This window comes from Cyanistes caeruleus, chromosome 1 (assembly GCF_971803275.1).
Source record: "Cyanistes caeruleus chromosome 1, bCyaCae1.hap1.1, whole genome shotgun sequence".
Classification (NCBI taxonomy): Eukaryota; Metazoa; Chordata; class Aves; order Passeriformes; family Paridae; genus Cyanistes; species Cyanistes caeruleus.
In genome coordinates, this window is record NC_141701.1 from 138,709,994 (window position 1) to 138,732,049 (window position 22,056).

The following is a 22,056-nucleotide window of genomic DNA, read 5'->3' on the forward strand; positions in this document are numbered from 1 at the left end:
CAATAGTAAACTACCAGTGCTCCTACAACAATAGGTGCCACCACAATATCCTCCCAAAGACAGTCCCTCAGCAGGAAATGGTGAACCTCTGTAACAGTTCAAAATAACAATGCCATCAATAATTCAGCGATGAACAATAAATTGTTTATCCTACACTAGCAATCATACTTCTAAAATGCTCCAGATAGCACTCCATGAACCTCTGAAAATGTACAGAACCAAGATTCAAAAAAGTGTCCTTAAAAGTGTGCAGAGAGGGCAGTGATGCACAAAATTACACATACGAAGCACCACAAGTATTTTCCAAAGTGTGATTGAAGCACCAATTTATGACAAGAGCAACTGAATGGCCTGATTTGCCAACCTGGTACAAAGACTGCCTTCCAGGTTTTATGCTCTATGCTGCAGATGATCTGTTAACTTCATCTCAAACTTTGAAAAACATTTTTGACTCATATTGAAGTTATGACCAACGACTCTTCATCCCCCTTAACTTAGGCTTTCAGAGCCCATAGTTCTTTTGCCCATATGATCAACATGAAAGAATACTGTAAAATAATTTAAGAGTGAAATCCTAATCCTTTCAAAAGAGCAAGAATTTCTTAAGTATATCTCCATGCCACAGAATACACACACAGACATTGTCACATGATCTCCCTTCATGTTAATACTGTATAAACCTGATTTTAGTATTTTTCAGCATTTGCTGTGCAGTGAGATAATCTTTTTCCTTAATTAAGCTACTCAATTCACAACCAACATATGTGGCCTTCTAGCACTTGAGCATTCCCTACAGATAGGTCCCTAGGCTGTGGAATGGTGGTACATCTGTGCTTACAAACAATAAGAAAAGATAATGCTAAAACCCACCCATGGAGTCAATCATGAAAATAATCATAAGGCATCATTCTAATGCTTACACCACTGGTTTCCAGGCTTAAATTAACACCTTGTCATTTCTCTAGGAAGTCCATTACACTTTCAGTTTAAAATATAAAATGTTTAGATATCCTAATTATTCACAGTTCAAAGAAAATCTACAGCTAACATAATTTTCTAGTCATTTATTGGCATTTTCCAACAAGTAAAACAGTTCCAGCTTGGAATAACTTTATTATGTAAGCTACACATTTCTGTAAGGCCCTAGAGTTGCCAGAAAGAGGGAGCTCAGATGTTATAGCTCTTGCTGCCAGCATGTCCTTTTCTATCCATATTATGGCCACAGTTAGTCTTCAGTTGCCTTGGCAATCTCATGGCATTTCAAATACCTGCCAATTCAGACTTTTTCCACTAAGGTTTTTCAGTGCAGCATTGATAGAATGAAACATCCTATAGAGGATATGAGTTGAATTCTTCTTCATCCTAGAAACCATTAAAGCTTCATGGTTTTATGTTTCGGAGAGAGAAGTTTGTTTTAGACTGCTACCATCAACAGCTTTTTAAAAACACAAAATAATGCCCACACATTCCAGTTGCTATAGGTTTTTTGTTTTGGGTTTTTTTTTTCAGTTTTCTTTTGCATTTTCTGTGTGCAAACAGCTCTGATCCTGCTCTTTCTCAGAATGGCTTTCAAGATTATAGTTGCTGATGGTGCTCTGAACTGCAAGAAAATAAGAAGGGTAAGGCTACCATGTTATGGTGCCTCTGAGTCTCCCTCCTCCCATTTCCTGTAGAGAAGCCTCTTTGAAATGACAAACAGAAGAGAACTTTGTTTAAAGCAGACAGGCTTTAAGATTCCCCATGACTCACTGGTTTATAATTTTTAAGAAATATTTAGTGATTATGCATTTGAGTCTTCAACAGATTGGCCCTGCCATCACAGTACTATTCCCTTTGCTAGCTATGTGGATGCAAATGCCAAAAATGTGCAGAATATGACACAAAGAGGTATTGAATTTTTTTGCACATCATGTAAACCTTACCCTGCTGAGCTAATATGATATTGATCTGAGCACAACTCGATGAAATAGAGATTCTCCTTCTTCCATAAATAGCTAACACAAAGTTCCCCCCTTCTATTATTTTTTTTTCCATTCAAGTCTTGAAAACTTTTGAATGACAATAAATTATCAAATACATTGTGTGTCACCACATCAAATAAATGCTGTGCAGGAAACTCATCTGGGGAGTCATTCAGGGGTGAGACTGCTGTCTGCTTAGGTAGACTATGCCACTGTTTGTTTTTTTTTGTACCATCTTCCTGACAATTTCTTAGGAAACAAGGTGGGATTTCATGATAGAAAGTCTAGAGTTCCAAAAGGGAATTTTAGGGCAGAAGGTGCTGAAAAGTCATTAGGCCAGCCTCTAAATGTGCACCATTATGTTACTATGACAGCATCCCCCAGGAAGGGCTACTCCAAATGTGAGTCACTTGGATTATGTCCTCACTCCAGGATGCTTCTACACTACCTGCAGAACAAAGGCATTTCAGTGAGCCAGCTACCTCATCTGGCTGCCCATGCTGTAGCAATTTTGGAGACCTTGGCTCCTCTTTTCACAGGCACAGTATGATATAGTGGAAAACTGAGTAACTTTCTGGTTAAAAGATGGAGGGACAACTAAGAAACCTATTTTGCATGCATTTCCCAAAATTCAGAATCTAATTCTACACCTTGAATAAATCCTTGATTGTTCTTAATAAGTATTTTTAAATGTTTAAAGATCAGAGCACAGAATATATAGAAAGTGGCTGGTAGTTCAAGACTAAACAGAAACCTTATCCTTACTGATTCTTCTTTTCCTTACTATTGTTTGCCCTTCTGCACAAAGAATATTGATGTGAGGAAATTCTGAGACTTACTGAAATACACTTTTACCCATCTAGTTGAAATGTTAGCTTTTGGAATTAGGTTAAGAACTTCCCAAAAAAACAAGCAAAGAAAAAAGGTATATCAGACTTCTAAAATATTGAGACAAATGCTACGTTAACGAGCCACCTATTTAACTTTAAAGTTGTTTTTTATAAGTATGCAAATATGTTGTGGACAGTATTTTCACATCTCTATGATTTTTATTGAAAAAATATTTGCACACAATTTAGGATGTGGAAGAAAAAACAGCTGAAAAATTAATTCAGTCTTCACATTCCAGCAGTCAACTACACCGAGCTTGTGTATGCTCTTAGATCTTAATGGCTTCTCACAAGAGCGTAGAAAGCAGCCACAACAGGAGAAACACACTTAGATTAATAGCAACCTTCATTTGCACTGATGTTAATGACTGCAGTAAAGCATTCTGCTTTGCTCTGTACTTCAGTGGAAGCTCTTGTGGTATTGACTGAAGCAGCAATGCTTAGGCTGTGGTTCTCAAACCATATGTAAACTTCTTTAAATTACGTTTGAGCCCTAGTAGACAGCCTATAGAGCTTCAAAGAGAGCTGCATGATGAATATGTGCAATTCATCACTAAAGCTAGTCCTCGTTTTGAGTGGGCTATTTTTCTTCAAAGTCATCAATGGAGTGTTCTCAGCAGACGCTGGCTGAGATATATCTGTGCCTTGGGCAAAGATATTTTTGGTATCTAGTTTATTCATGCAAAATCACATCTTTCTATTCTGAGATCTACTTACTCCCCTGCTCTAAATCCACCTGCTATCTCTTTCAAACTATGGTCCCTTTTCTGTACAATATTTGCAACAAGCATGTGTAGTTCTCAGATATTCTTCAAAAGGGTTTTTTTCACAAAACAAAATGCCAGGTCTGAGGCATTCCTGAATGCCTACCATTCCTCTCTTGAAACAGCAGAGCACTTATACCACTGTTTAACTTCAGTCCTGTAGTGTCCTTGGTGAATTCCTTTTGAAGTCAATCTAACTGTTCACATGCTTCAAAGATAAGCACGTATTTTGTGGAATCAAGTAGCAAATACTCAGCACTTGCCAGCTTCAATCCACTGAAAGGACAACCAGGTAGGCTGAGGACTCCATGACTGTGACAGAGCATTTCAGGATTAACGTGTTTTTGAATGACTGTTACAGTTGCTGTCAAATTCTCTAACAGAAAATTGTTTTCCATCAGTGAAATGGAAATTACGTAGAAGTAAAATGTAAATGGAAGCTTACTGACTTTGACATATCCTTTTAAACATCATTGTGAAAATTTGTTTAAAAGAACATTTCTCTTCTTTATTTTTTGCTTTTCTTGGAGAAAGGAAGGAAAAAATAATCACAACTGTGTAAAACAGCAAATTTATTTCCTGCTGATCTCTAGTGACTGTAGCTTATCAAATTCTATAATGAAAACATTTTCCACTTATGTTTGGTTTCATCTGCTCTAACTTAGGCATCTAAAGTTTACATCTGACTTAGGGATTCATAGCTTCCAGTACAGTCAAGGAGACAAGAAACTCCAAAGGTCCATTAACTGTGCCCTAAAGTAGATGTTGAGACAGGTCAGAGTGGGATGCTGTTCCCTGCTGGGAACAGAGGGACTCCTGTGCCTGGCTGAAATGCTGAGCCTGTTCTCCAGAGATGCACATTCGGGGTGCTGTCCATCTAATTCTGCTCTGCTTGAGACCACAACTATTTTCCAAAAACATGTTCTCTCTCTCGTATTACAATAGTGCCATCATCCCAGGAAACCACAGCTGTGTTGCTGTGGAGCAGGGGAGGTGCAATGAAGGATATATATTTTTTCCACATATTAAAAAAAATTCTTCTTCCACATTTGTATCAATACAACAGCACCTTTAACACAACTGGGCATGTGAGCAGCAATGGATTACAACAAAGCAAAAGAACCTCCTTTTCTATGGATATATCATTAAACAGAGCAGGCCAGGGGATACCCCCTGGACCTGCAGCCAGTAGCCAAGGGCTGCTCCTGGGACCAGACTAAGTGTGGCACTAAGCTTGCCCTATGTGGCTCTTGCCTCTGAAACTGGCTGGCCATGACCAACTTGCCTGTTGAGAGTGATCCCTGGCTTTCACTGGTGTCACCAATTTCTTGGGAAAGTGCAAATTTGATGTGTGCTAAAACTGTGCAAGGGAGTACACCAGGAAATTAGAAGTGCACATGACCATACCCATGTTCCAGTTAATAGTGTAGAATATTTTTGCACAAACTAAAGGGAAATGGACAAATGGCTCAAAGACTCATCCTGGGGGAGTCTCCCTTCATCAAAGGGAGCCATACTCTCTAATTCACCATTGTGTAGAAATTTACTGTTTCCATGTAGATGCAAATGAGATTTTTTTTTCCCCCCAGATACTCTCTCTATATATTCTCCAGTATCCAGACATTCTCTATTTTCATTTGATGGCCAGGTTGTACCAGTGATTTCCTGTTCCATCTTTGCTCTTCAGTTGAAATAGTTCCCTCCCAGGGATTCATCCTGCAATGCATTTATAGAAAAGCAACCACATTCCATCTTTCTTTGTAAAGTTAAACGAGAGAGACTGACTGCTGGCTGAGGTTTGTCCTACATTTTCCTACAACTGCTGCGACCTTCAACAGTTGGTATCTAAGAAAACATTTTTCCAGCCTGCAAATTCTGTAGAATATTTACAAGTAAGCATGCAAGTATCCTTAGTGGATGTGAGGATCATTTTGAGTGTAGAGAGTTTGTGAGACAGTTTGTGGAAGGCTGATAATGCTTGTTGATAATTGGTCGTCAGTATGGCTCAGCCACTTTCTTGAACCAGGAAATTACTGCTTTGAAACCCTCTACACTGACAATAATGCATTTCTTTTTGGTTATATTACACATTAATTGATTTACTGGATCATCTTTTCAAATATCAGTTTAAATGCAAGCTTTACAGGACAAATTTGGCCTATATACAAATAAACCTATTATTAAATGTTCCAGACATCTTTATTGTACTGTTAAAATATTGTTTTCCTAATTGAGGCATTAAATACTAAATAGTCTTTTAGCTACTGTTATGGGTCTTTCTTCACTCTTTATTGAAGTGGATTGAAAAACACCATGATAAACCCATTAAGCATAAAATAAAAACAAAAAAAGAGAAAATATATGTTAAAAGACATATATTTCCTGCAGCATCAATGGAAGCTTTAATCAAAATTATGCTGAGAATTTATTTAGGAAAACAGGCAAATTTTAATGTGTTATTAAAATATATTTCTTAAGTTATATATTTTCATTGAAATCAAATATTAATGTAGGATTAGCAGTTTGTAGAAACTGCCAGTGCTGTTCATAAAACAAACAAAAAATCTATTAATATGAGTTATCACACAAATGGAAAAGGGAAATAGTTGTAATTAGTGCCCAACACAAACAGCATAAATCTTCAGTCACTGAATTTTGCTACAAATTAAAAATTAAGAAAAAGGACAGCTTCAAGATGCTTCTCTTTATCAGCTTATGCCAAACACAGAAACAGTGAAAAAGGCATCACTAATAATCAGCTTTACACAGCTGTTTCTACAGCTCATATAGGCATTTGGGCACCCTGAAGGTTGGGCATTCAGCTGGGACAATCCCTTTGAGGCTGGAGCTGCAGCCTTTGGCTCTGGGTCTTTGGAGAACTGGTACCTGCCCTGCTTAAGGGAGATTCGAACCTTGCAGACCCAAGATTGTACATGAAAAACATAGAGAAATCATGCAGCTATTTTATTTGTCAGACTCAGTGTAAAGCAGGGATATGGGGTTGGGCAGAGGGTGAATTGAGTCTCTCTGGCTCTATAGGGGTAGCTAATATCTAGCTATGCACTTAGTGAATGTGCACAAGGTCAAGTGAGGTCAACAACTAAGTGGAAAATTACTGAGATGGCAGAAATGTTCCAGAAGGGTACCCAACACACCCACCCTGACACATGAGGCCATCTAATCAGAGATTATAAATTAACAAATTAAGATAAAACCTTTGGATTTGCTTAAACTGCTGGAAGAGAGAGAGTAATATAGTGGAGGAACTCTGCAGTGCCCAGTCACTGAAGCCATCTGAATGAATAGCTCAGTGGCTGTTTACTGACCTGGGTAATTGTGTAGTCACCATCATTTCAACTGCATGGACACCACATTTTTTCTGGCAAAGAAATACTCTGCTTTGGCAACTGGTCTGTAATACAGCTCTTCTGCAAGTCAGAGGGCCAGTACCTGAAGTCCAGTTTCTGCAATTTGTTGGAAATGTCTGGACTATGCTCATGGGTTAGCTGTGAAAATTTGGAGACTAATTATAAGGCTTCACATTTAATTTATTTTAGTGTAGCAGGTTTCTCACATATTACCACTGAACACAGAGGTTTCTTCTAAGCCAACTGTTAAAACTGAACATATTTCATCCAAAAAAAAAAAAATCATTCACACTATGATATGCTTTACTGAATGAATTTACAGAGCATTTTCTCCATTTCTTTTTAATTCAACTCACTTCACATAAATCAAGTACGGATCTCTCTAGCATGACAGTTTAAAAAATGGGAATATGCCTTCTGCAGGCCACTACACAGTAATGGTTATGCATATTAAAGTCCATTTTTCTCTTACCATCAGGGAATCCATCCCAGATTTCCAATCGGTCATAGCGACAGAATGCTCCCCCTGGAGTATTTGAATCAGGTTCTAGCTCAAAGCTTTCAAATTCCAGTATAATCTCTGACATCTTTGGTGCAAAGATAATGTAAGTGCATTCAAGGCTATTGGGATATTTTTCAGGGAATCCAGGGGACTTTATCACTCCACTTGATGAAGTAAAGTTTCTGGAACATTCAGGTCCTGTAGAAGGAGAAGGAGAAAAATCAGCTGGGTTAACACTGTGCTACTGAGCAAAGCAGTTAGTTGGAAAACAAATTAGGTTGTATTGTCTCTCCAGCAGCAAAGGTGGCTTTTCAATGAAACACCTCATTTTAATCGCTGCATTAATCATTCAGCCAGCTTGTTCCTATTATTGATAGTCAGTCATTTAAAGCCCAATTCGCATATACTGTCTGATCTTCAATTCTCAATTTGTATGGAACAATATGAAAACTTGTACCAGCTCTAGAAAAAATTATGACAAATACAAAGTCATGTGGGAACAATGAAAGTGTAAGCTGCAGAAATCTCGACAGAGCCCTAGAGAAATAATTATAGCCCCTTCAAGCTCAAATCTTTAAATCTCATGGCTGACAGGCTTTTATTGGTGAAATAGAATTTTCTACAAAAGCGGGTGAGTGAATTCAGTAGAGGGAGTAGTGGTTTCAGATTCCTGGAGCACTGACTCAGTAACTCTGCCAGATGTGACCTATGCCTCCTTGACAAACTAAATGTGAAAGGTAATTCGTACATGTACTGAGGGTGAGTGACTCATTCTGAGTGGTGTTGACACAGGTGCACCAGTAAAATGTTGCTGTTAGTGTGGGCATGATAAACTGTGTGATTACAGGCAGTGTTGCTAGAAGTCACCTAATGTCAATGTTGACACACCAGCTTTCCCTGATGTTCCCACTATGGCATAATGGGATGCTCCAAACAGTGCTGTTGGTGGAGCAGAAAAGTGATAGTAAAGATGTAAGGGTATAAAAGGCCAGGTCACTGGATTTGCCTTTGTGAATACAGGGGACAAACTGGAATCTCTCTTGTTGATGGATCTCATTTCTCCTTTATTTAGGTCCCTCTGGAATCCTCTCTCTGGATCCCACACCTGCAGGTATGCTCAGAAGTCAGCTGCAGGCACTGCCCACACATCTTCCCACAAGGTCGGCAAAGGTACCCCCCTCTGCCTTTTGACACTCCAAATTTAATAGAGTGATTTACAGGACTTGGGGCATTGGTGGATATCAGCTGGCCTGGGGAGCTTGGGTGGGATGACCTAAATGAAGGTGCTCTGACTGGGGGAGAGGAAGGACATGGAGAGCACAGCTTGGCTGCAACAGGCAGGTCTGTGCTGGAGGATGATGTGTGTGAGGCCCCAGTCTGGATGAGGATGCCCAGCATCCTTAGAGACTGTAGTCAGGAGCCTTAGAGGATTTCCAATGCCTAACACAGATCATTGAAGGAAAACAGTCTGCCTTGTTGCATATATGAATACTCTTACTTCACTATAGAAAATGTTTTCATTGTGAATGTGCCAAGCATATTACCCCCCACAGATCTGGCCACCTCCCAGCTAAATTCAGCTCGCAAGAGAGAGGTCTGAATGAATTTACTCAGTTCAGGTAATCTTGCCCTTCAACAGACACTGAGAGGAAATTCTTGAACTATCACATCAATATTCAGAACACTTCGTGGCATATTTTGGAAGATGTGAATATTGATGCTCATGTAACCTGACCCATTCTAATTTGGGAAATTACATTTTGCCTGTAATTAAATCACCCCCTTACACATTAGTCAAATATTCCTCTTCTCTCCCTGTCATTCCCTTGTCTCCTTGTCGTGTAGGGGAGGGTTATATTCTGGTTGTTGCTCCTCACTCCCACCAGTAGCTGCTGTTCCAGGATAAAACAGCTTTGCTATGCCATTCATAGTCTAAAGTGCTCTGTACTCCTCTTGGAATCCAATAAAAGATGCAATATAAAATGTAAGCCAGGATCATTATTACTTTATTAAATACAGCCAGATCTTGGCTCTGAGTGTGTGCAATCGTCAGGCTCCTTATACTCACACATGGTATCCTGATGCCAGCTTGCTTTATTTTAAACATGTTCGAGTCAATCTGGTGCAAGAAACAGAAACTGTTTTCAGGGGAGCTGTCTCACTAAAATGCCCTCCAAAGATTTTGACCCTTTATTGACACTGTGAAGCAGCTGCAGGAATTACTGAGGCTTTGAGGAACTCCATGGGACAATGTGCATGGAAAACTGGCAGAAAAGGTCCCAGATACCAAAAGTAGATACTTCTGAGGTGGAAAAACTACATGTGTACATATGTGTATGAAACAAAGGAAGAGATTTGAACTGAAGGAAAGGCAGAGAGGAGGCAACAGAGAGAGCAAAGGAAAATAGATGACATTGGGGATAATTTAATCTGCTATCTGTGGGTGTCAGTGAGCCAAAAAATCATTTGCCTTCTTGGTTGACACTTTCTTTTCTTTCAGTTTACACCATAAATTTAGTTGACTAAAGTTAGGAAAGTTGAATGTGAACTGTGTAGATCCTTTTCTAGCGAATACGTCACTCATCCACCCTAAAATAGAACGTCTGCCCAAGCCAAAATGATGAACATTTCATGTGGGCTAAGTGTTGGGCAAAATGTGTTTCACGTTTTAGTCCTGACTACAACTTCTTCAGTATCTCTCTGGCCATGGAGCTGAATGAGAAGTAAAGAATAATGGGCAAAAATACACTGTGCTGGAATGAGGCTCAGCCTTCAGCTCAGCACCGCAGGACCTTGGGCTTGGCATCATTCTTCCCATACCTGGGAAATTATAAGTTGTGAATATGCTAAACCAGACATATTTTTCTGGTGTGGGCAGCTGAGCTTCACCTGTGCAAAAGGGTGAACTGCTTTATTTGGCACAGATTTTAAAATGCAAAACTGGTATAGCGTATATGCATTTTCTCAGAAGTTAAATAGAGCTGTGTTCCCACAGCAATGATAATTTGTATCCTTTGTGTACACATGGCATTTTCTAACACCGCATGGTGATAACTGTCCTACCTTAATATACAGTTTACGTGGAATGAACTGGAGCTAAAGTTGCTCTGGGAGCCATAATTTTGAGTTTCCTGACTTCCATGTGTGTAAAATCTCATTCATTATGCCATTTTAACATGGTTAATGTGTATCTTTGAGACATGTAAATGACCACACAAGGAAATAAACACAATGTTACTGTCAGAGTTCTGAGTTGTCACCACACTGTTAGGAAATAAATAAAACCTTTTTCTTAAAAGGGTTCAGTTACTAAAATAGATTGTTTCACAGATCATTCTTTCACTTCTTCTTGTGTTTCAGCCTTGTTCTTTATGAAAGATGGTACTGCATACATAAGCACTGAGAAACATTAGAACACATTTTCAAGAGTTTAGGCTCCTAAGCACATCAAAATAAATAGAAATTTTTTCTTTAGGAAAGTTTGGTGTCATTTGGATGCTGAATTCTTTCAAAAAATGTGACCCTGAAGGTCAGCAAAAGAATTTCTGGGAGTCAAGAGTGGATTTACAGACAGGGAAGATGGTGAACAAGAGGTCTGTGGCCCCAATTAGCACTGTGCAGAGCAGCAATAGCAATAGAAAAGAGACTTCACTACTGTGCTTCTGCTCATTAGCAGTACAGCTGCCACCAAGAGTGCGCTCTGAACACAGCTGAAAATCTGGCTTTGGTTTAGGTGCATAAAAGGGACTTGGACTGGTTCTGAAAATGGGGCACTGACTGGGAGTGGTGTGCATTGGAAATTTGAAGTTTTGAGCTGCTTTTGTGAATATGTCCCTAAACATTGATGTTGAAGTCAAATTTTTTTCTATAAAATGAATGTTATTATATTTTTATATATTATGAGCTTTGGTCCTGTATTCTCCATGAATGGAACATATAAATTATTGATCTCCATCCAGCTATAGGGAAGATGTATATCAAAAAAAGTGACCTTACAGCCCTTCTAAGCTATTGACTTGGGAAGAGTGTTATAAAAGAGGGAGTGTCTCTCTCTGGTTAATCCAGCACTCTCTGTTTCTCTGGGCTTTCTCTGTGCCCCATAAAGCTAATTGTGCTCACTGGCACTAACTCCTGGCACAAGCACCCAGCAGGTCATGCCTGTGATCAGTGTGAGCTGCTTCTTTCCTCTGCCTCCCAAACATGATTTGTTAAAGCAGCAGCAACATCATCTGTTGTCCATGTGTACTCATGTCCTTTCCGAGCCCACAGCCATCTCTTGGGAGCACTGAGCAAAACACTAACCAAAATAAGCCAGGGACTCAGAAGGTTGCAGTGCTGTTGAGGCAGTAACATTGTAAATCACACAGTAATTATTATTAAAAAAAAAAAAAAAAGCAATAAAGCTAATGGTTTTAAGATGGTTGAAACAAACAGCTGACAAAAACTACTATATTTCATGCAGAGAAGTCAACCCTCAGACACAGCTGACCCACTGGATTCATGATGATTTACACCCACTGAATACAAACCCCGCCTTGGAATTACTAGGGTAATAAGATTTTCTCTTTCAAGCATTTTCATGCATTTTCCCCATTCCAAAGAATTATGGTGAACTTTCTGATGCAAGTAAAAATCACAGGTTATGAACTATGTAACAATGAATTGTTTCTCACCTCTTTTGAAAACTTCATAACGGATAGAAAATCCTGCTCCATGTGTCTCATAGTCGGAAACAAATTTAATAAAAAGATATGGTCCTGAAGACACTAAAGGAGGGGGAGCAATTTTTCCACAGTACTTTCCCCATAAGCGTCCTTCAGCATTATCTCCATCAATCACTTCAACATAATCATACCTGGTAGATAAATGGAAGGAAGAAACTTTTAACTTCCAGGAAAGAAGGAGACCTAATTAATTTAGAAACCATAACACAACATAGATAATCAAGAAAAATGCTAGCTTGCTTGGAAAATGCATTATGCTGAAAGATGTAAGCAAAATGAAATAATTAAAATGGACTACATTATGTCTGTAGACATCATCTGGCAACATGGAACTATTAGGAAGAATGGTGTCCATTATGCTTGCAGACAATGTCAGCTAAAGTAACCAATTAACAAAAAAAAAAAAAAAAAGGAAATCTCACGAGCACAATTCTGTATTATTAAATTGTGTTCCTTTGTCTGTGTAGTGTTGTTATCAATACATAATGCATAGCATTCTTTTCAAACTGTGAAGTTCTGTTATGAATTCAAAAATGTCTTTTTGGCTGTAGCTCCTTATGAACAATACTTTGATTTCCATATGCTGTCCTCCAAACATATGTCCACGGAATAATAAATAAATCCCTAAACATTAGATTTTGTTCAAAACTCCATCATGTTGCAGATCAGTGGTAAAAAAATCTGTTATTTTCCTTATTATCTGGACAAATAGTTTGGAGCACATCACAAAATCCACAAGTCAGTCACAGCACTTGATTTTTCTCAGACAAAAATTGTTTCAATACAAATCACCTTTATTTAGGTATTTGAATCAAGAAATGCACGTTACAACATTCATATTTGTACAGCATGTGATTACTAGACAGACTGGGCTAAAACCTCTGTGATTATTTGCATCAAACCTAAGACTGTGTAAGGAGAAGCATGTAATAACCAAATAATGATCGGTACTAAGAGTTTGCCTGTGAGCACCACGTTAGGGCTCCTCAGCCCTGTCACCAGAGATGGCAACGTGCAGGGTCTGCTCTGACAGATTTGGTGCTCAAGGGCTGAGGAGAGCAAGCCCAGCAAGCTGGTGGTGCTGAACCAGCCCAGGGAATACAAACGAGAATGAAAGTCATGGGAGGGGGGAAGCTGCAGGTGCAGAGACAGGTCTGTTCTTAAGTTTTATTAGCAGATGATTTCACTTGACCCCAGACAGGAAGGAGGATCAGACCCGATCTGTATAATCAGTTTAATCTTCTCCCAGAAGGTGGTGGCATTTGGAGCTTGAGTTGTGTCCTGTGACTCTCAAACAGCAGCAAAAGGCTTTTCCCTGCCCCGAGTCTCTGTGTCTCAGCCACGCTGCCCTTTCATTTAACAAGTTGCTGTTAGCCAGACAATCTCATTTACTTTTCATTATCTTACTACGACTGACATTAAAATGTTGCCATTAATTTGTTTAGACCTTTATATTCTACTGTTATGCTCACTGAAATGTTCCAAGCATATTAATATACAAGGAAGAGCTAAAAATGACAGGACAATAAAGTGTGTCTGGCATTTTTAAAGAGATCAAAGGAAAAAAAATGTCTTCATGATGACCAATGTCATTTTTAACAACTCTGCTCCAAACCATCCAGGGCACATTACTTATGTTTACATGAAGTCCTGTGAGACAGCTGCAAAGATGATATCACTAGTTAAAGTGGACAGCTTAAGGCTCCTTAAATTAAAAATGACATTACCTCATCAGTTAAAATTGTGTGCCAGCTTTGGTGTATATCAAATACAAAATAAAGCTGACACTGATGGAACTGTAAGCATTAACATATGTGAAATATTGTGTTAACTGCATTTCTTCTTATGTATTTGATTTTTCTAGTAGCAATTGCTCAGCTCACTGGCTTCACTGTCCCAGTGCAGACTGGTGGAATTACAAAGCGGAAACATGCATTTCTGAGATAATTTTACAGATACTTAAGTAGCCTGTAGTTTTTAAAATTAGACTTCTGTTCTTTCTATAATGTCTTTATGATATGTGTATAGAAGGATTTGAAAGTTAGGAGAGGGGTTGTAAAGAGACCTCAGAATTGTTGAGGTTTTGTCTGGTTAGTTTTTTTATTTTCCTTTCTCTGAAATATCCTTAAAAATGCCAGTTCTAGGTTCCCTGCAAAACCAATTGAAAGTACTCAGGGATACATGCTACTAGTTTTCAGATTTTAGGAAAAATATATATATTGAGAATTTTTAACCAGACAACCTTTCTCCAAATAATCAACTGCTTGTTGATTAAAAAAGAGATTTAAAGAAAGAGTAACCACATAAACCCACAGCATCTGAGTTACAGCCTTTGCTCCATTTATCCCATAGTGACATTATTTCACCACTTTCCCAGGCACCATTCTTTGCTCAAGCTTCAACAGTAGACAAAATTTCAAATGGTATGAGAAGGAAATTAACTAAAATGCCGTGCAAATTTTATTTTTTCCCTTCGTATAAAGGAGACAAAAAATTCAAACGGCTTGGATTCAGTGGTTTTATTCTGCTACACCTTAAAAATAAACAATGTTATATGGTCTTGCTCAGTCTTCCACAGCCAAAAAATAACTAACCTGGAAATACCAATTTTGTTATTTTATGAAGTAAATTAGGCAAAAAAAACCCATTCAAATTAAATTCTGTCACTCTACTAGTTTTCCTCATTTATAGCAATATTCTGCCCACACTTTCCATTGTCCCTTGTAGTTACAGAATGGTAATTTATGGTGCTCTTCCTGGCTGCTGTGCAGTTGTAAATGACACAATTTGGTTACTAAAAGGCTTTCTTCTAATGGATTTTTTCAAGTTAGAGGTCATGCAGCCCCATGGAAGATTGGAAGATTTTATTATTTTTTTTCTTTCATTTTGAAAAATTACTGACAGACAGAGAAGAAGTTTAGCTGTGAGACAACGGGTAAGAAGTACAATTTGAAAAGAGGATGCTTCAGAGATCAGCCTCACAACCTTCATATTCTAATGATCATGTTTTTCATTTGGTGCTAACAAATGGATTTGGATTCTCCCACACTGGTGGCAACATATGATATCTGGGCTGCAGTAAATGAGTATCTATATTACTTTTTTCTTAGAGAAATAAAATTACTGTGGATTTTACTAGTTTATACTTGGAAACCAACATCCTGCTGTCATTTTTGCACTTTTCAAAATCCTACCAGAGACCACAGCATATCACAAACAACTGGTCTTGTAAATAGGAGAAAGTACAGTCACAACTTGGAAATGGAGTTGCTGCCAAGGAAGCTCAGAAAGCAGCTTGCATGTCCCTCTGGACTTGGTAGCAGTTCTTTTCCATAAGTTTGTCAGAAGATGCTGTGCCAGGGATACAGTTGGCACATTGGCATCCCTGTGAGAAGACTGAATGTTTCACCTCCACAGCACCCAGACAGACTTGGCACACAGCCCAGAATACTGAGTTTGCAAATTTGGATTTCCCATTTGGCAATTCTTCACTCAGTTACTGCTGTCAATGGTGTGGCAAATATTTCTTGTAATTTTATAGTCCTTTAGGGCTTATGGCAGAGAAATGTAAATATAAACATGGCGCTAACCATGGAGTGTAGTTCTGGGTGAAAGACTAGAGCATGAGTTCAGATGTGAAAATAGGAGATGCCTGCCCAGAAGAGAGGACAGCCAGTGAATATGTTCATGGAGCTGCTTTGCCATGATGCAAAAACCATTCCCTTTTTGCTTTCCTAGGTCTTTCCAGATATCCCACTTCTGTTTGCACCCTCTGTAGTGTGCGAAGCCAGTGAGTGGTTTTTGGGTGGGGATGGATGAACAGCAGTACAAGAGTTCACATGCACTTCCTGCTCCTCCCAGCTGGTACCTGAACAGGCCATTACTTGTTGCTTGTAGTTTTATGGTTTAGTAAAGCCATATCTGGAAGAGATTCCCTGTGGAAAGATGAGGGAATCTAGAATTCCTCTAATTCTTTAAGGAATTGCAAAAACATGTTCTTTTTTGGAAAGTGTAAGTTATGGTTTTGAGGAAAAGGCCAAAAATTACCTATAAAATTAGCCCTGGGCAATGAAAAATATAAAGAGCTGCAGAATTCAAATTTTGATGAATTTGCTAGTACCAGTTTCTAGTAAATGATAACAGTGCTTACATTGGGGCTCAGTTCTGAACATGCTGGAGACCCCTGAAATGCACCATTGCATGTTGTACTGCAGGAAGTGAGGTGCAAGTTCTGGAAAGCTCTGCCTGCTGCTGAAGCCAGCCATTCTGCCAAGCTACAATCTGCTTCTACACATTTGCCTATTACCAGGGCAGTGAGATCTTATGCCTTTTTCCTTAAAAAATTCCTTCTCAAGAAATAGGCAGAACTCAGCTGACATCTATCTGCCATTTAATCTTATGAAACAATCAGTGAAGTATATACAACTATAATTTACATCCAAGTATGCCATATTTTTCTGCAGCCTGCTCTGATCTATATGGTTGTTATGAATACTTTGGCTGTTCACCTGTTAGGATGAAAAAAATGTCCAGGTCTCTCTTTATTTTATTACTCTGATTCCACATCCAACCGAGCTGCTAAATTTCTCCCTGACGTGAATTATCCACCCTGGTCAGACTATCTTTGGTTCTGAAAATTTTCTTCTTAGTGTGTATCTTTCTTTTGCCTTTATTTTACAAAGATTTTTTTTTTTATTCCTCACAAGTCTCCACTTTAGTTGAACAGAAGGCATCGCAAGAAGAAATCTAAATAAAGAGCTTCAAGTTGTTCTGCACTGTGGCTTTGTGCCCCATTAGTTACTGAGGGTTAGAGGTGTGGGATTTACTGCAGTGCTTGTGGCACAAGGCAATCTGTATCCCAGAGCTAAAAGCTTAAAAGCTGCAGGCACTCAAGGGACACCAACTCTAATCCCAGTTTATTAGCAACAAGAAAAAGAAGTACATTATATTAAAAATAAAAAAAACATTAGGTGCAGCACTGAACAGGCTGATTTTCTGCCTGTAACCTCAGCATCTGCTGCATTTCTCTTCATTTGAGCCTCCTCTGTGCAGCCTGACCAGACTCCAGGGCCTCCTGTAAGGTAACCCATCCCATGGGCACTGGGGGACTGACCCATTTTTTGAAGACACACCAGCCTTCCCTGTAGCTGGGACTGCCAGGTGTCTGCACCAAGGGGACATAATTCCTCACACGTGGGCCTCACAAGACACCTTGATGGAGGTGAAAGCAGCGTGAGCTCTCAGAGGATCCTGAGTGACTGCTGTGTCCCCAAGAAGTCTAAGAAGAGCACAAATTCTCCCTGATTCCCAGATAGCATGGGAACTTCCTTCCTTCCTTCCTTCCTTCCTTCCTTCCTTCCTTCCTTCCTTCCTTCCTTCCTTCCTTCCTTCCTTCCTTCCTTCCTTCCTTCCTTCCTTCCTTCCTTCCTTCCTGCCTTCCTGCCTTCCTGCCTTCCTGCCTTCCTTCCTGCCTTCCTTCCTGCCTTCCTTCCTTCCTGCCTGCCTTCCTGCCTTCCTGCCTGCCTTCCTGCCTTCCTGCCTTCCTTCCTGCCTTCCTTCCTGCCTTCCTGCCTTCCTGCCTTCCTGCCTGCCTTCCTGCCTTCCTGCCTTCCTTCCTGCCTTCCTTCCTGCCTTCCTGCCTTCCTGCCTTCCTGCCTTCCTTCCTGCCTTCCTTCCTTCCTTCCTGCCTTCCTGCCTTCCTGCCTTCCTTCCTTCCTGCCTTCCTTCCTGCCTTCCTTCCTTCCTTCCTCCCTCCCTCCCTCCCCCCCTCCCTCCCTCCTGCCTTCCTGCCTTCCTGCCTTCCTTCCTGCCTGCCTTCCTGCCTTCCTTCCTTCCTTCCTTCCTTCCTTCCTTCCTTCCTTCCTTCCTTCCTTCCTTCCTTCCTTCCTTCCTTCCTTCCTTCCTTCCTTCCTTCCTTCCTTCCTTCCTTCCTTCCTTCCTTCCTGCCTTCCTCCCTCCCTCCCTCCCTCCCTCCCTCCCTCCCTCCCTCCCTCCCTCCCTCCCTCCTGCCTTCCTGCCTTCCTGCCTGCCTTCCTGCCTGCCTGCCTTCCTGCCTGCCTTCCTGCCTTCCTTCCTGCCTTCCTGCCTGCCTGCCTTCCTGCCTGCCTTCCTGCCTGCCTTCCTGCCTGCCTGCCTTCCTTCCTTCCTGCCTTCCTGCCTTCCTGCCTTCCTGCCTGCCTTCCTGCCTGCCTGCCTTCCTGCCTGCCTTCCTGCCTGCCTTCCTGCCTGCCTGCCTTCCTTCCTTCCTGCCTGCCTGCCTTCCTGCCTGCCTTCCTGCCTTCCTGCCTTCCTGCCTTCCTTCCTGCCTTCCTGCCTGCCTTCCTTCCTGCCTGCCTTCCTGCCTTCCTGCCTTCCTGCCTGCCTTCCTGCCTTCCTGCCTTCCTGCCTGCCTTCCTGCCTTCCTGCCTTCCTGCCTTCCTGCCTTCCTTCCTGCCTTCCTGCCTTCCTTCCTGCCTTCCTTCCTTCCTGCCTGCCTTCCTGCCTTCCTGCCTTCCTGCCTGCCTTCCTGCCTTCCTGCCTTCCTTCCTGCCTTCCTTCCTGCCTGCCTGCCTGCCTGCCTATTAAAATGCCCAACAGATCATTTCTCCGAGGAAGAACACTCATATGTTGACTTAGGAAGAGCCAGGCAGTGCAAACTCAGGGAGAAGGGAAGGTGGGAGTCAGTGCCCATGGCAGGAGGCTTTTAAACTGCTTTTGTTTGTTCTGGATTCATAGTGCAGATGCAGCCCCCTGAGGGAGACAACATATCATCTAAATCCCAGAGTTCTCCAAAGTGCTGGATATTTAAATGCACAATTTGCAATCGATTAATGATTTGTAATTTATTCTCAGTTTGGGGGGCCTTTGTTTCCATTGGTCTTTTGTGAGCTGGTGTTTTTATGGTGTTCACCCAGGGCCAAAATTCACTGGAGTTATTCATACAAAGGTCCTGTCAACCTAAGAGATTTCTGGGAATAAGGCCATTGGGATTTGGCTACTGTTCAGAAATTTACTAATGCCATTAAGTGACAGTGGGTCTCCATTAAGAATGAACTACTGAGGGTCTATTTTAGTACAAGACAATGCTGTAGTGAAAAAGAGAAAAGATGTAACAAAGACATCAACAAAGATCTACAGTTACCCACTGCAACAGTTTAATTCCAACTAATGTTAGCAGCAGTCTTGTTATTACACTGATTTCTGGAATAATTGAATGCACTGGGATTTGCGCTTTCGTTTAAAATTAAGCTCTTAATTCTCTGCTGAACAAAGGAATCTGAAATGCAACATACCTTAACCAATAACATTTCAAAACCCAGATGCAACAAAAGAACCATTACTATTTTAAAATCTGAGTATCCTTCATCTTATCACATGCTCCTTGTATTTTGGTTCATATTTTTTGAGTACCTAGGACTGCCAGAACTGAAGATCTGAACCAAATAATTGCAGATTGTATCTGCACTTTTATCTATACAGCTCCAGTGAGAACAATAGCCAGATCTTCAGCTGCTGCAAATGAGATTAGGCCCTTTATACAAATGGATCTAAATCGGTTTACACTGACATATGGCTGAAGAGGATGCAAGTGTGACAGAACATTTTACCTTGTATTCACTTAGTTCTATTCTATTAATACCAAATAAAATCTGGAAAATTCTTTAACAGAAATGTGAACACCAGGATTCACTTTTGGAATGCATGCAACATTGTCATGCAGAAAATGAAGAAGAACCAGAGGTTACGGACTGGGTTTTGACATTTTAGCATTACAATGTCCTAAGGGAAGTAAAAGCAAAATTCATCTGCTAAGGTCTTCAGCACATCTATCTGCAAAAAGCATTTCACCAATGAAAAGATCTGATCTTGATGTTACAGTAAATTCCACTGATTTCATTGCTTGCCACATACTGTAATAAATTATAATATAATGATCCCAGTATATAAAAATGAAAACCTCTTCTGGGAAGAAACATTCAATTTTAAACCTCTTCAGTGAGAAACTTCAGTTCATAACTTTCTGGCACAGAAAAATGCTATCTTTTCGTGGAAAAGGTTTCTGTCTGTCAAATAAGACAAATTTACAAATGCTTGACTTCCACTTTACGTGGGGGAAAAAGAAACACTTAGCAGTTTAAAGACTTCAGAGAGGAAGGAGCTTTCTAGTGTCAAACTGGTGAAGTTTAGTATTTATAGGAATTTCACATGCCTCTAATTACTCTAAACTCAGTTCCCAAGTAAAATATGCCATCTGGAAGATATTAGAGTCATTTACAACTTGTTCACTTCCCTATTTCACTGCAAAATCTTACCTCTTGCCAACTTTCCAGTGTTCTTCACAAGATGAAATGCAGTCTAATTTTTACTGGTTGCTTAATACTTACTTTATCTATGTTGAGACAGCTAAGGGTTTTAGAAACTGGAAAAAAGTTACATTTAAAAAAAACTAACTTTCTTATTATTCACTGTACCTAAAGCTTTTCATGTGGATGTTTCAGGTGTGAGGGTTATGCCTCGGCTTAGTTTAGTATTTAGCCACTAATTTGACATGGTTAGATTTGGAAAGATATCCTAGGTGATAAGAGAGAGAAGAAAGATGACACAAACAGCCAACATGCCTAAGAATAGGCTCTTGTAAGCAAAAAAAAAAAATCCAAAAAAAATCCAAACCCTCAACTATATGGTTTTGTTTTTGTTTCTATGACCTCCCAAGAGATGCCCATCAATCAGAAAACTTCTTGTTAGTATAGCAACTTCATCCAAGTATGCCAATCTGTTTATAAGTGAAGCTTTGCGACATTCCTCTGAGGTAAAGTTGTCATTCTCATTTTACATATGTGGAGACGGGAGAGAGAGACTGAGTGCCAGCAGTCTTACAGAAATTTTGCAAACAGCAAGGAACAAAGCTGAGATAGCCAGATACTGTGTTTTAAACATAAGAGCCCAGTCTAGCTTCTCCTGAAATAATGGAAAGATTCCTAGTGGCTTCTGTGGGTTTCAAATAAAGATTCTTAACAGAGACTTGAAACTTGGAAGTTTTCCTAAGCTATAGAATGACTGAAAGAAGGGGCTGCGAAGTCTCACACAGAATCACAAATATATTTCTGTAGAACTAGACTAAATAACTTGCATACAGAGACTCATGCATATATACACACTCACACTCACTGTACACCTCTATATCCATCAAACATTGTTTTCATGTGCCTAGCAACTTTAATGATTTGTGGCTGGATTAGTGCTCTGTGCTGATGTAGTGCTGAATTCACTAAAAAGCCCGCCTAATTGGTAAGTTATAGAAGTCTTGGATTTGCTTCCTCGAATGCCTAAAGAACAGAGAAAGAACTGTATCAAATGGAGATCAGAATCAGTTCTGATTTCTTTTTCTTTCCATGAAAGGGGGAAAAAAATGCTTTAAAGTTATGGCAACCTTATAGCACTCCATTTGGGAGTTTTGAACCGCTGATTAATTTGTAATTATCCTTTGGGGATCTATGTAGTATATTAATCACAACCTTAGGAACTCAACTTTTAAAAGTAAAAGGTAGATGTTAGTTTTTCACAGAAACTGTGAAAGTTCAGAACATAAAATAAGTTCCACACTTCAGAAACTCAGATATTTGTCCCCTGTGGGCTGTCTACAACCTCTCTGACCAATACCTATAATTAATGAAACTAAAAGAGGCTAAAGGAGAAAGGAAATTACAGACATACATATCAGCTTTAGATCAGAAGTTATGGCAATTTTTTTCCATAGCAACCATGTCCTGAAGCCCTGTAAATACAGTGAAATGGGCACTTGCACTTATTTCCAGTTAGGAACTATATAAAGGAATATTGAGGATGTGGTGTTGGGCACTTAGAGCTC

The 22,056-nt window shown here is 39.9% G+C and overlaps 1 protein-coding gene across 8 annotated transcripts in view; it reads right to left on the reverse strand.

Annotated features, from left to right (window-relative positions):
- Positions 1 to 22,056, reverse strand: part of NRP1 (neuropilin 1) — a 114,516-nt gene that overhangs the window by 54,394 nt on the left and 38,066 nt on the right. For all 8 annotated transcript variants that reach the window (XM_086863317.1, XM_086863342.1, XM_086863326.1 and 5 more), the window contains exons 4-5: positions 12,159 to 12,340; positions 7,456 to 7,683 (exon numbers count right to left, since the gene is read on the reverse strand). In XM_086863317.1, coding sequence (XP_086719443.1) covers positions 7,456 to 7,683; positions 12,159 to 12,340 — 410 coding nt within the window. The remainder of the gene's footprint in view (positions 1 to 7,455; positions 7,684 to 12,158; positions 12,341 to 22,056) is intronic.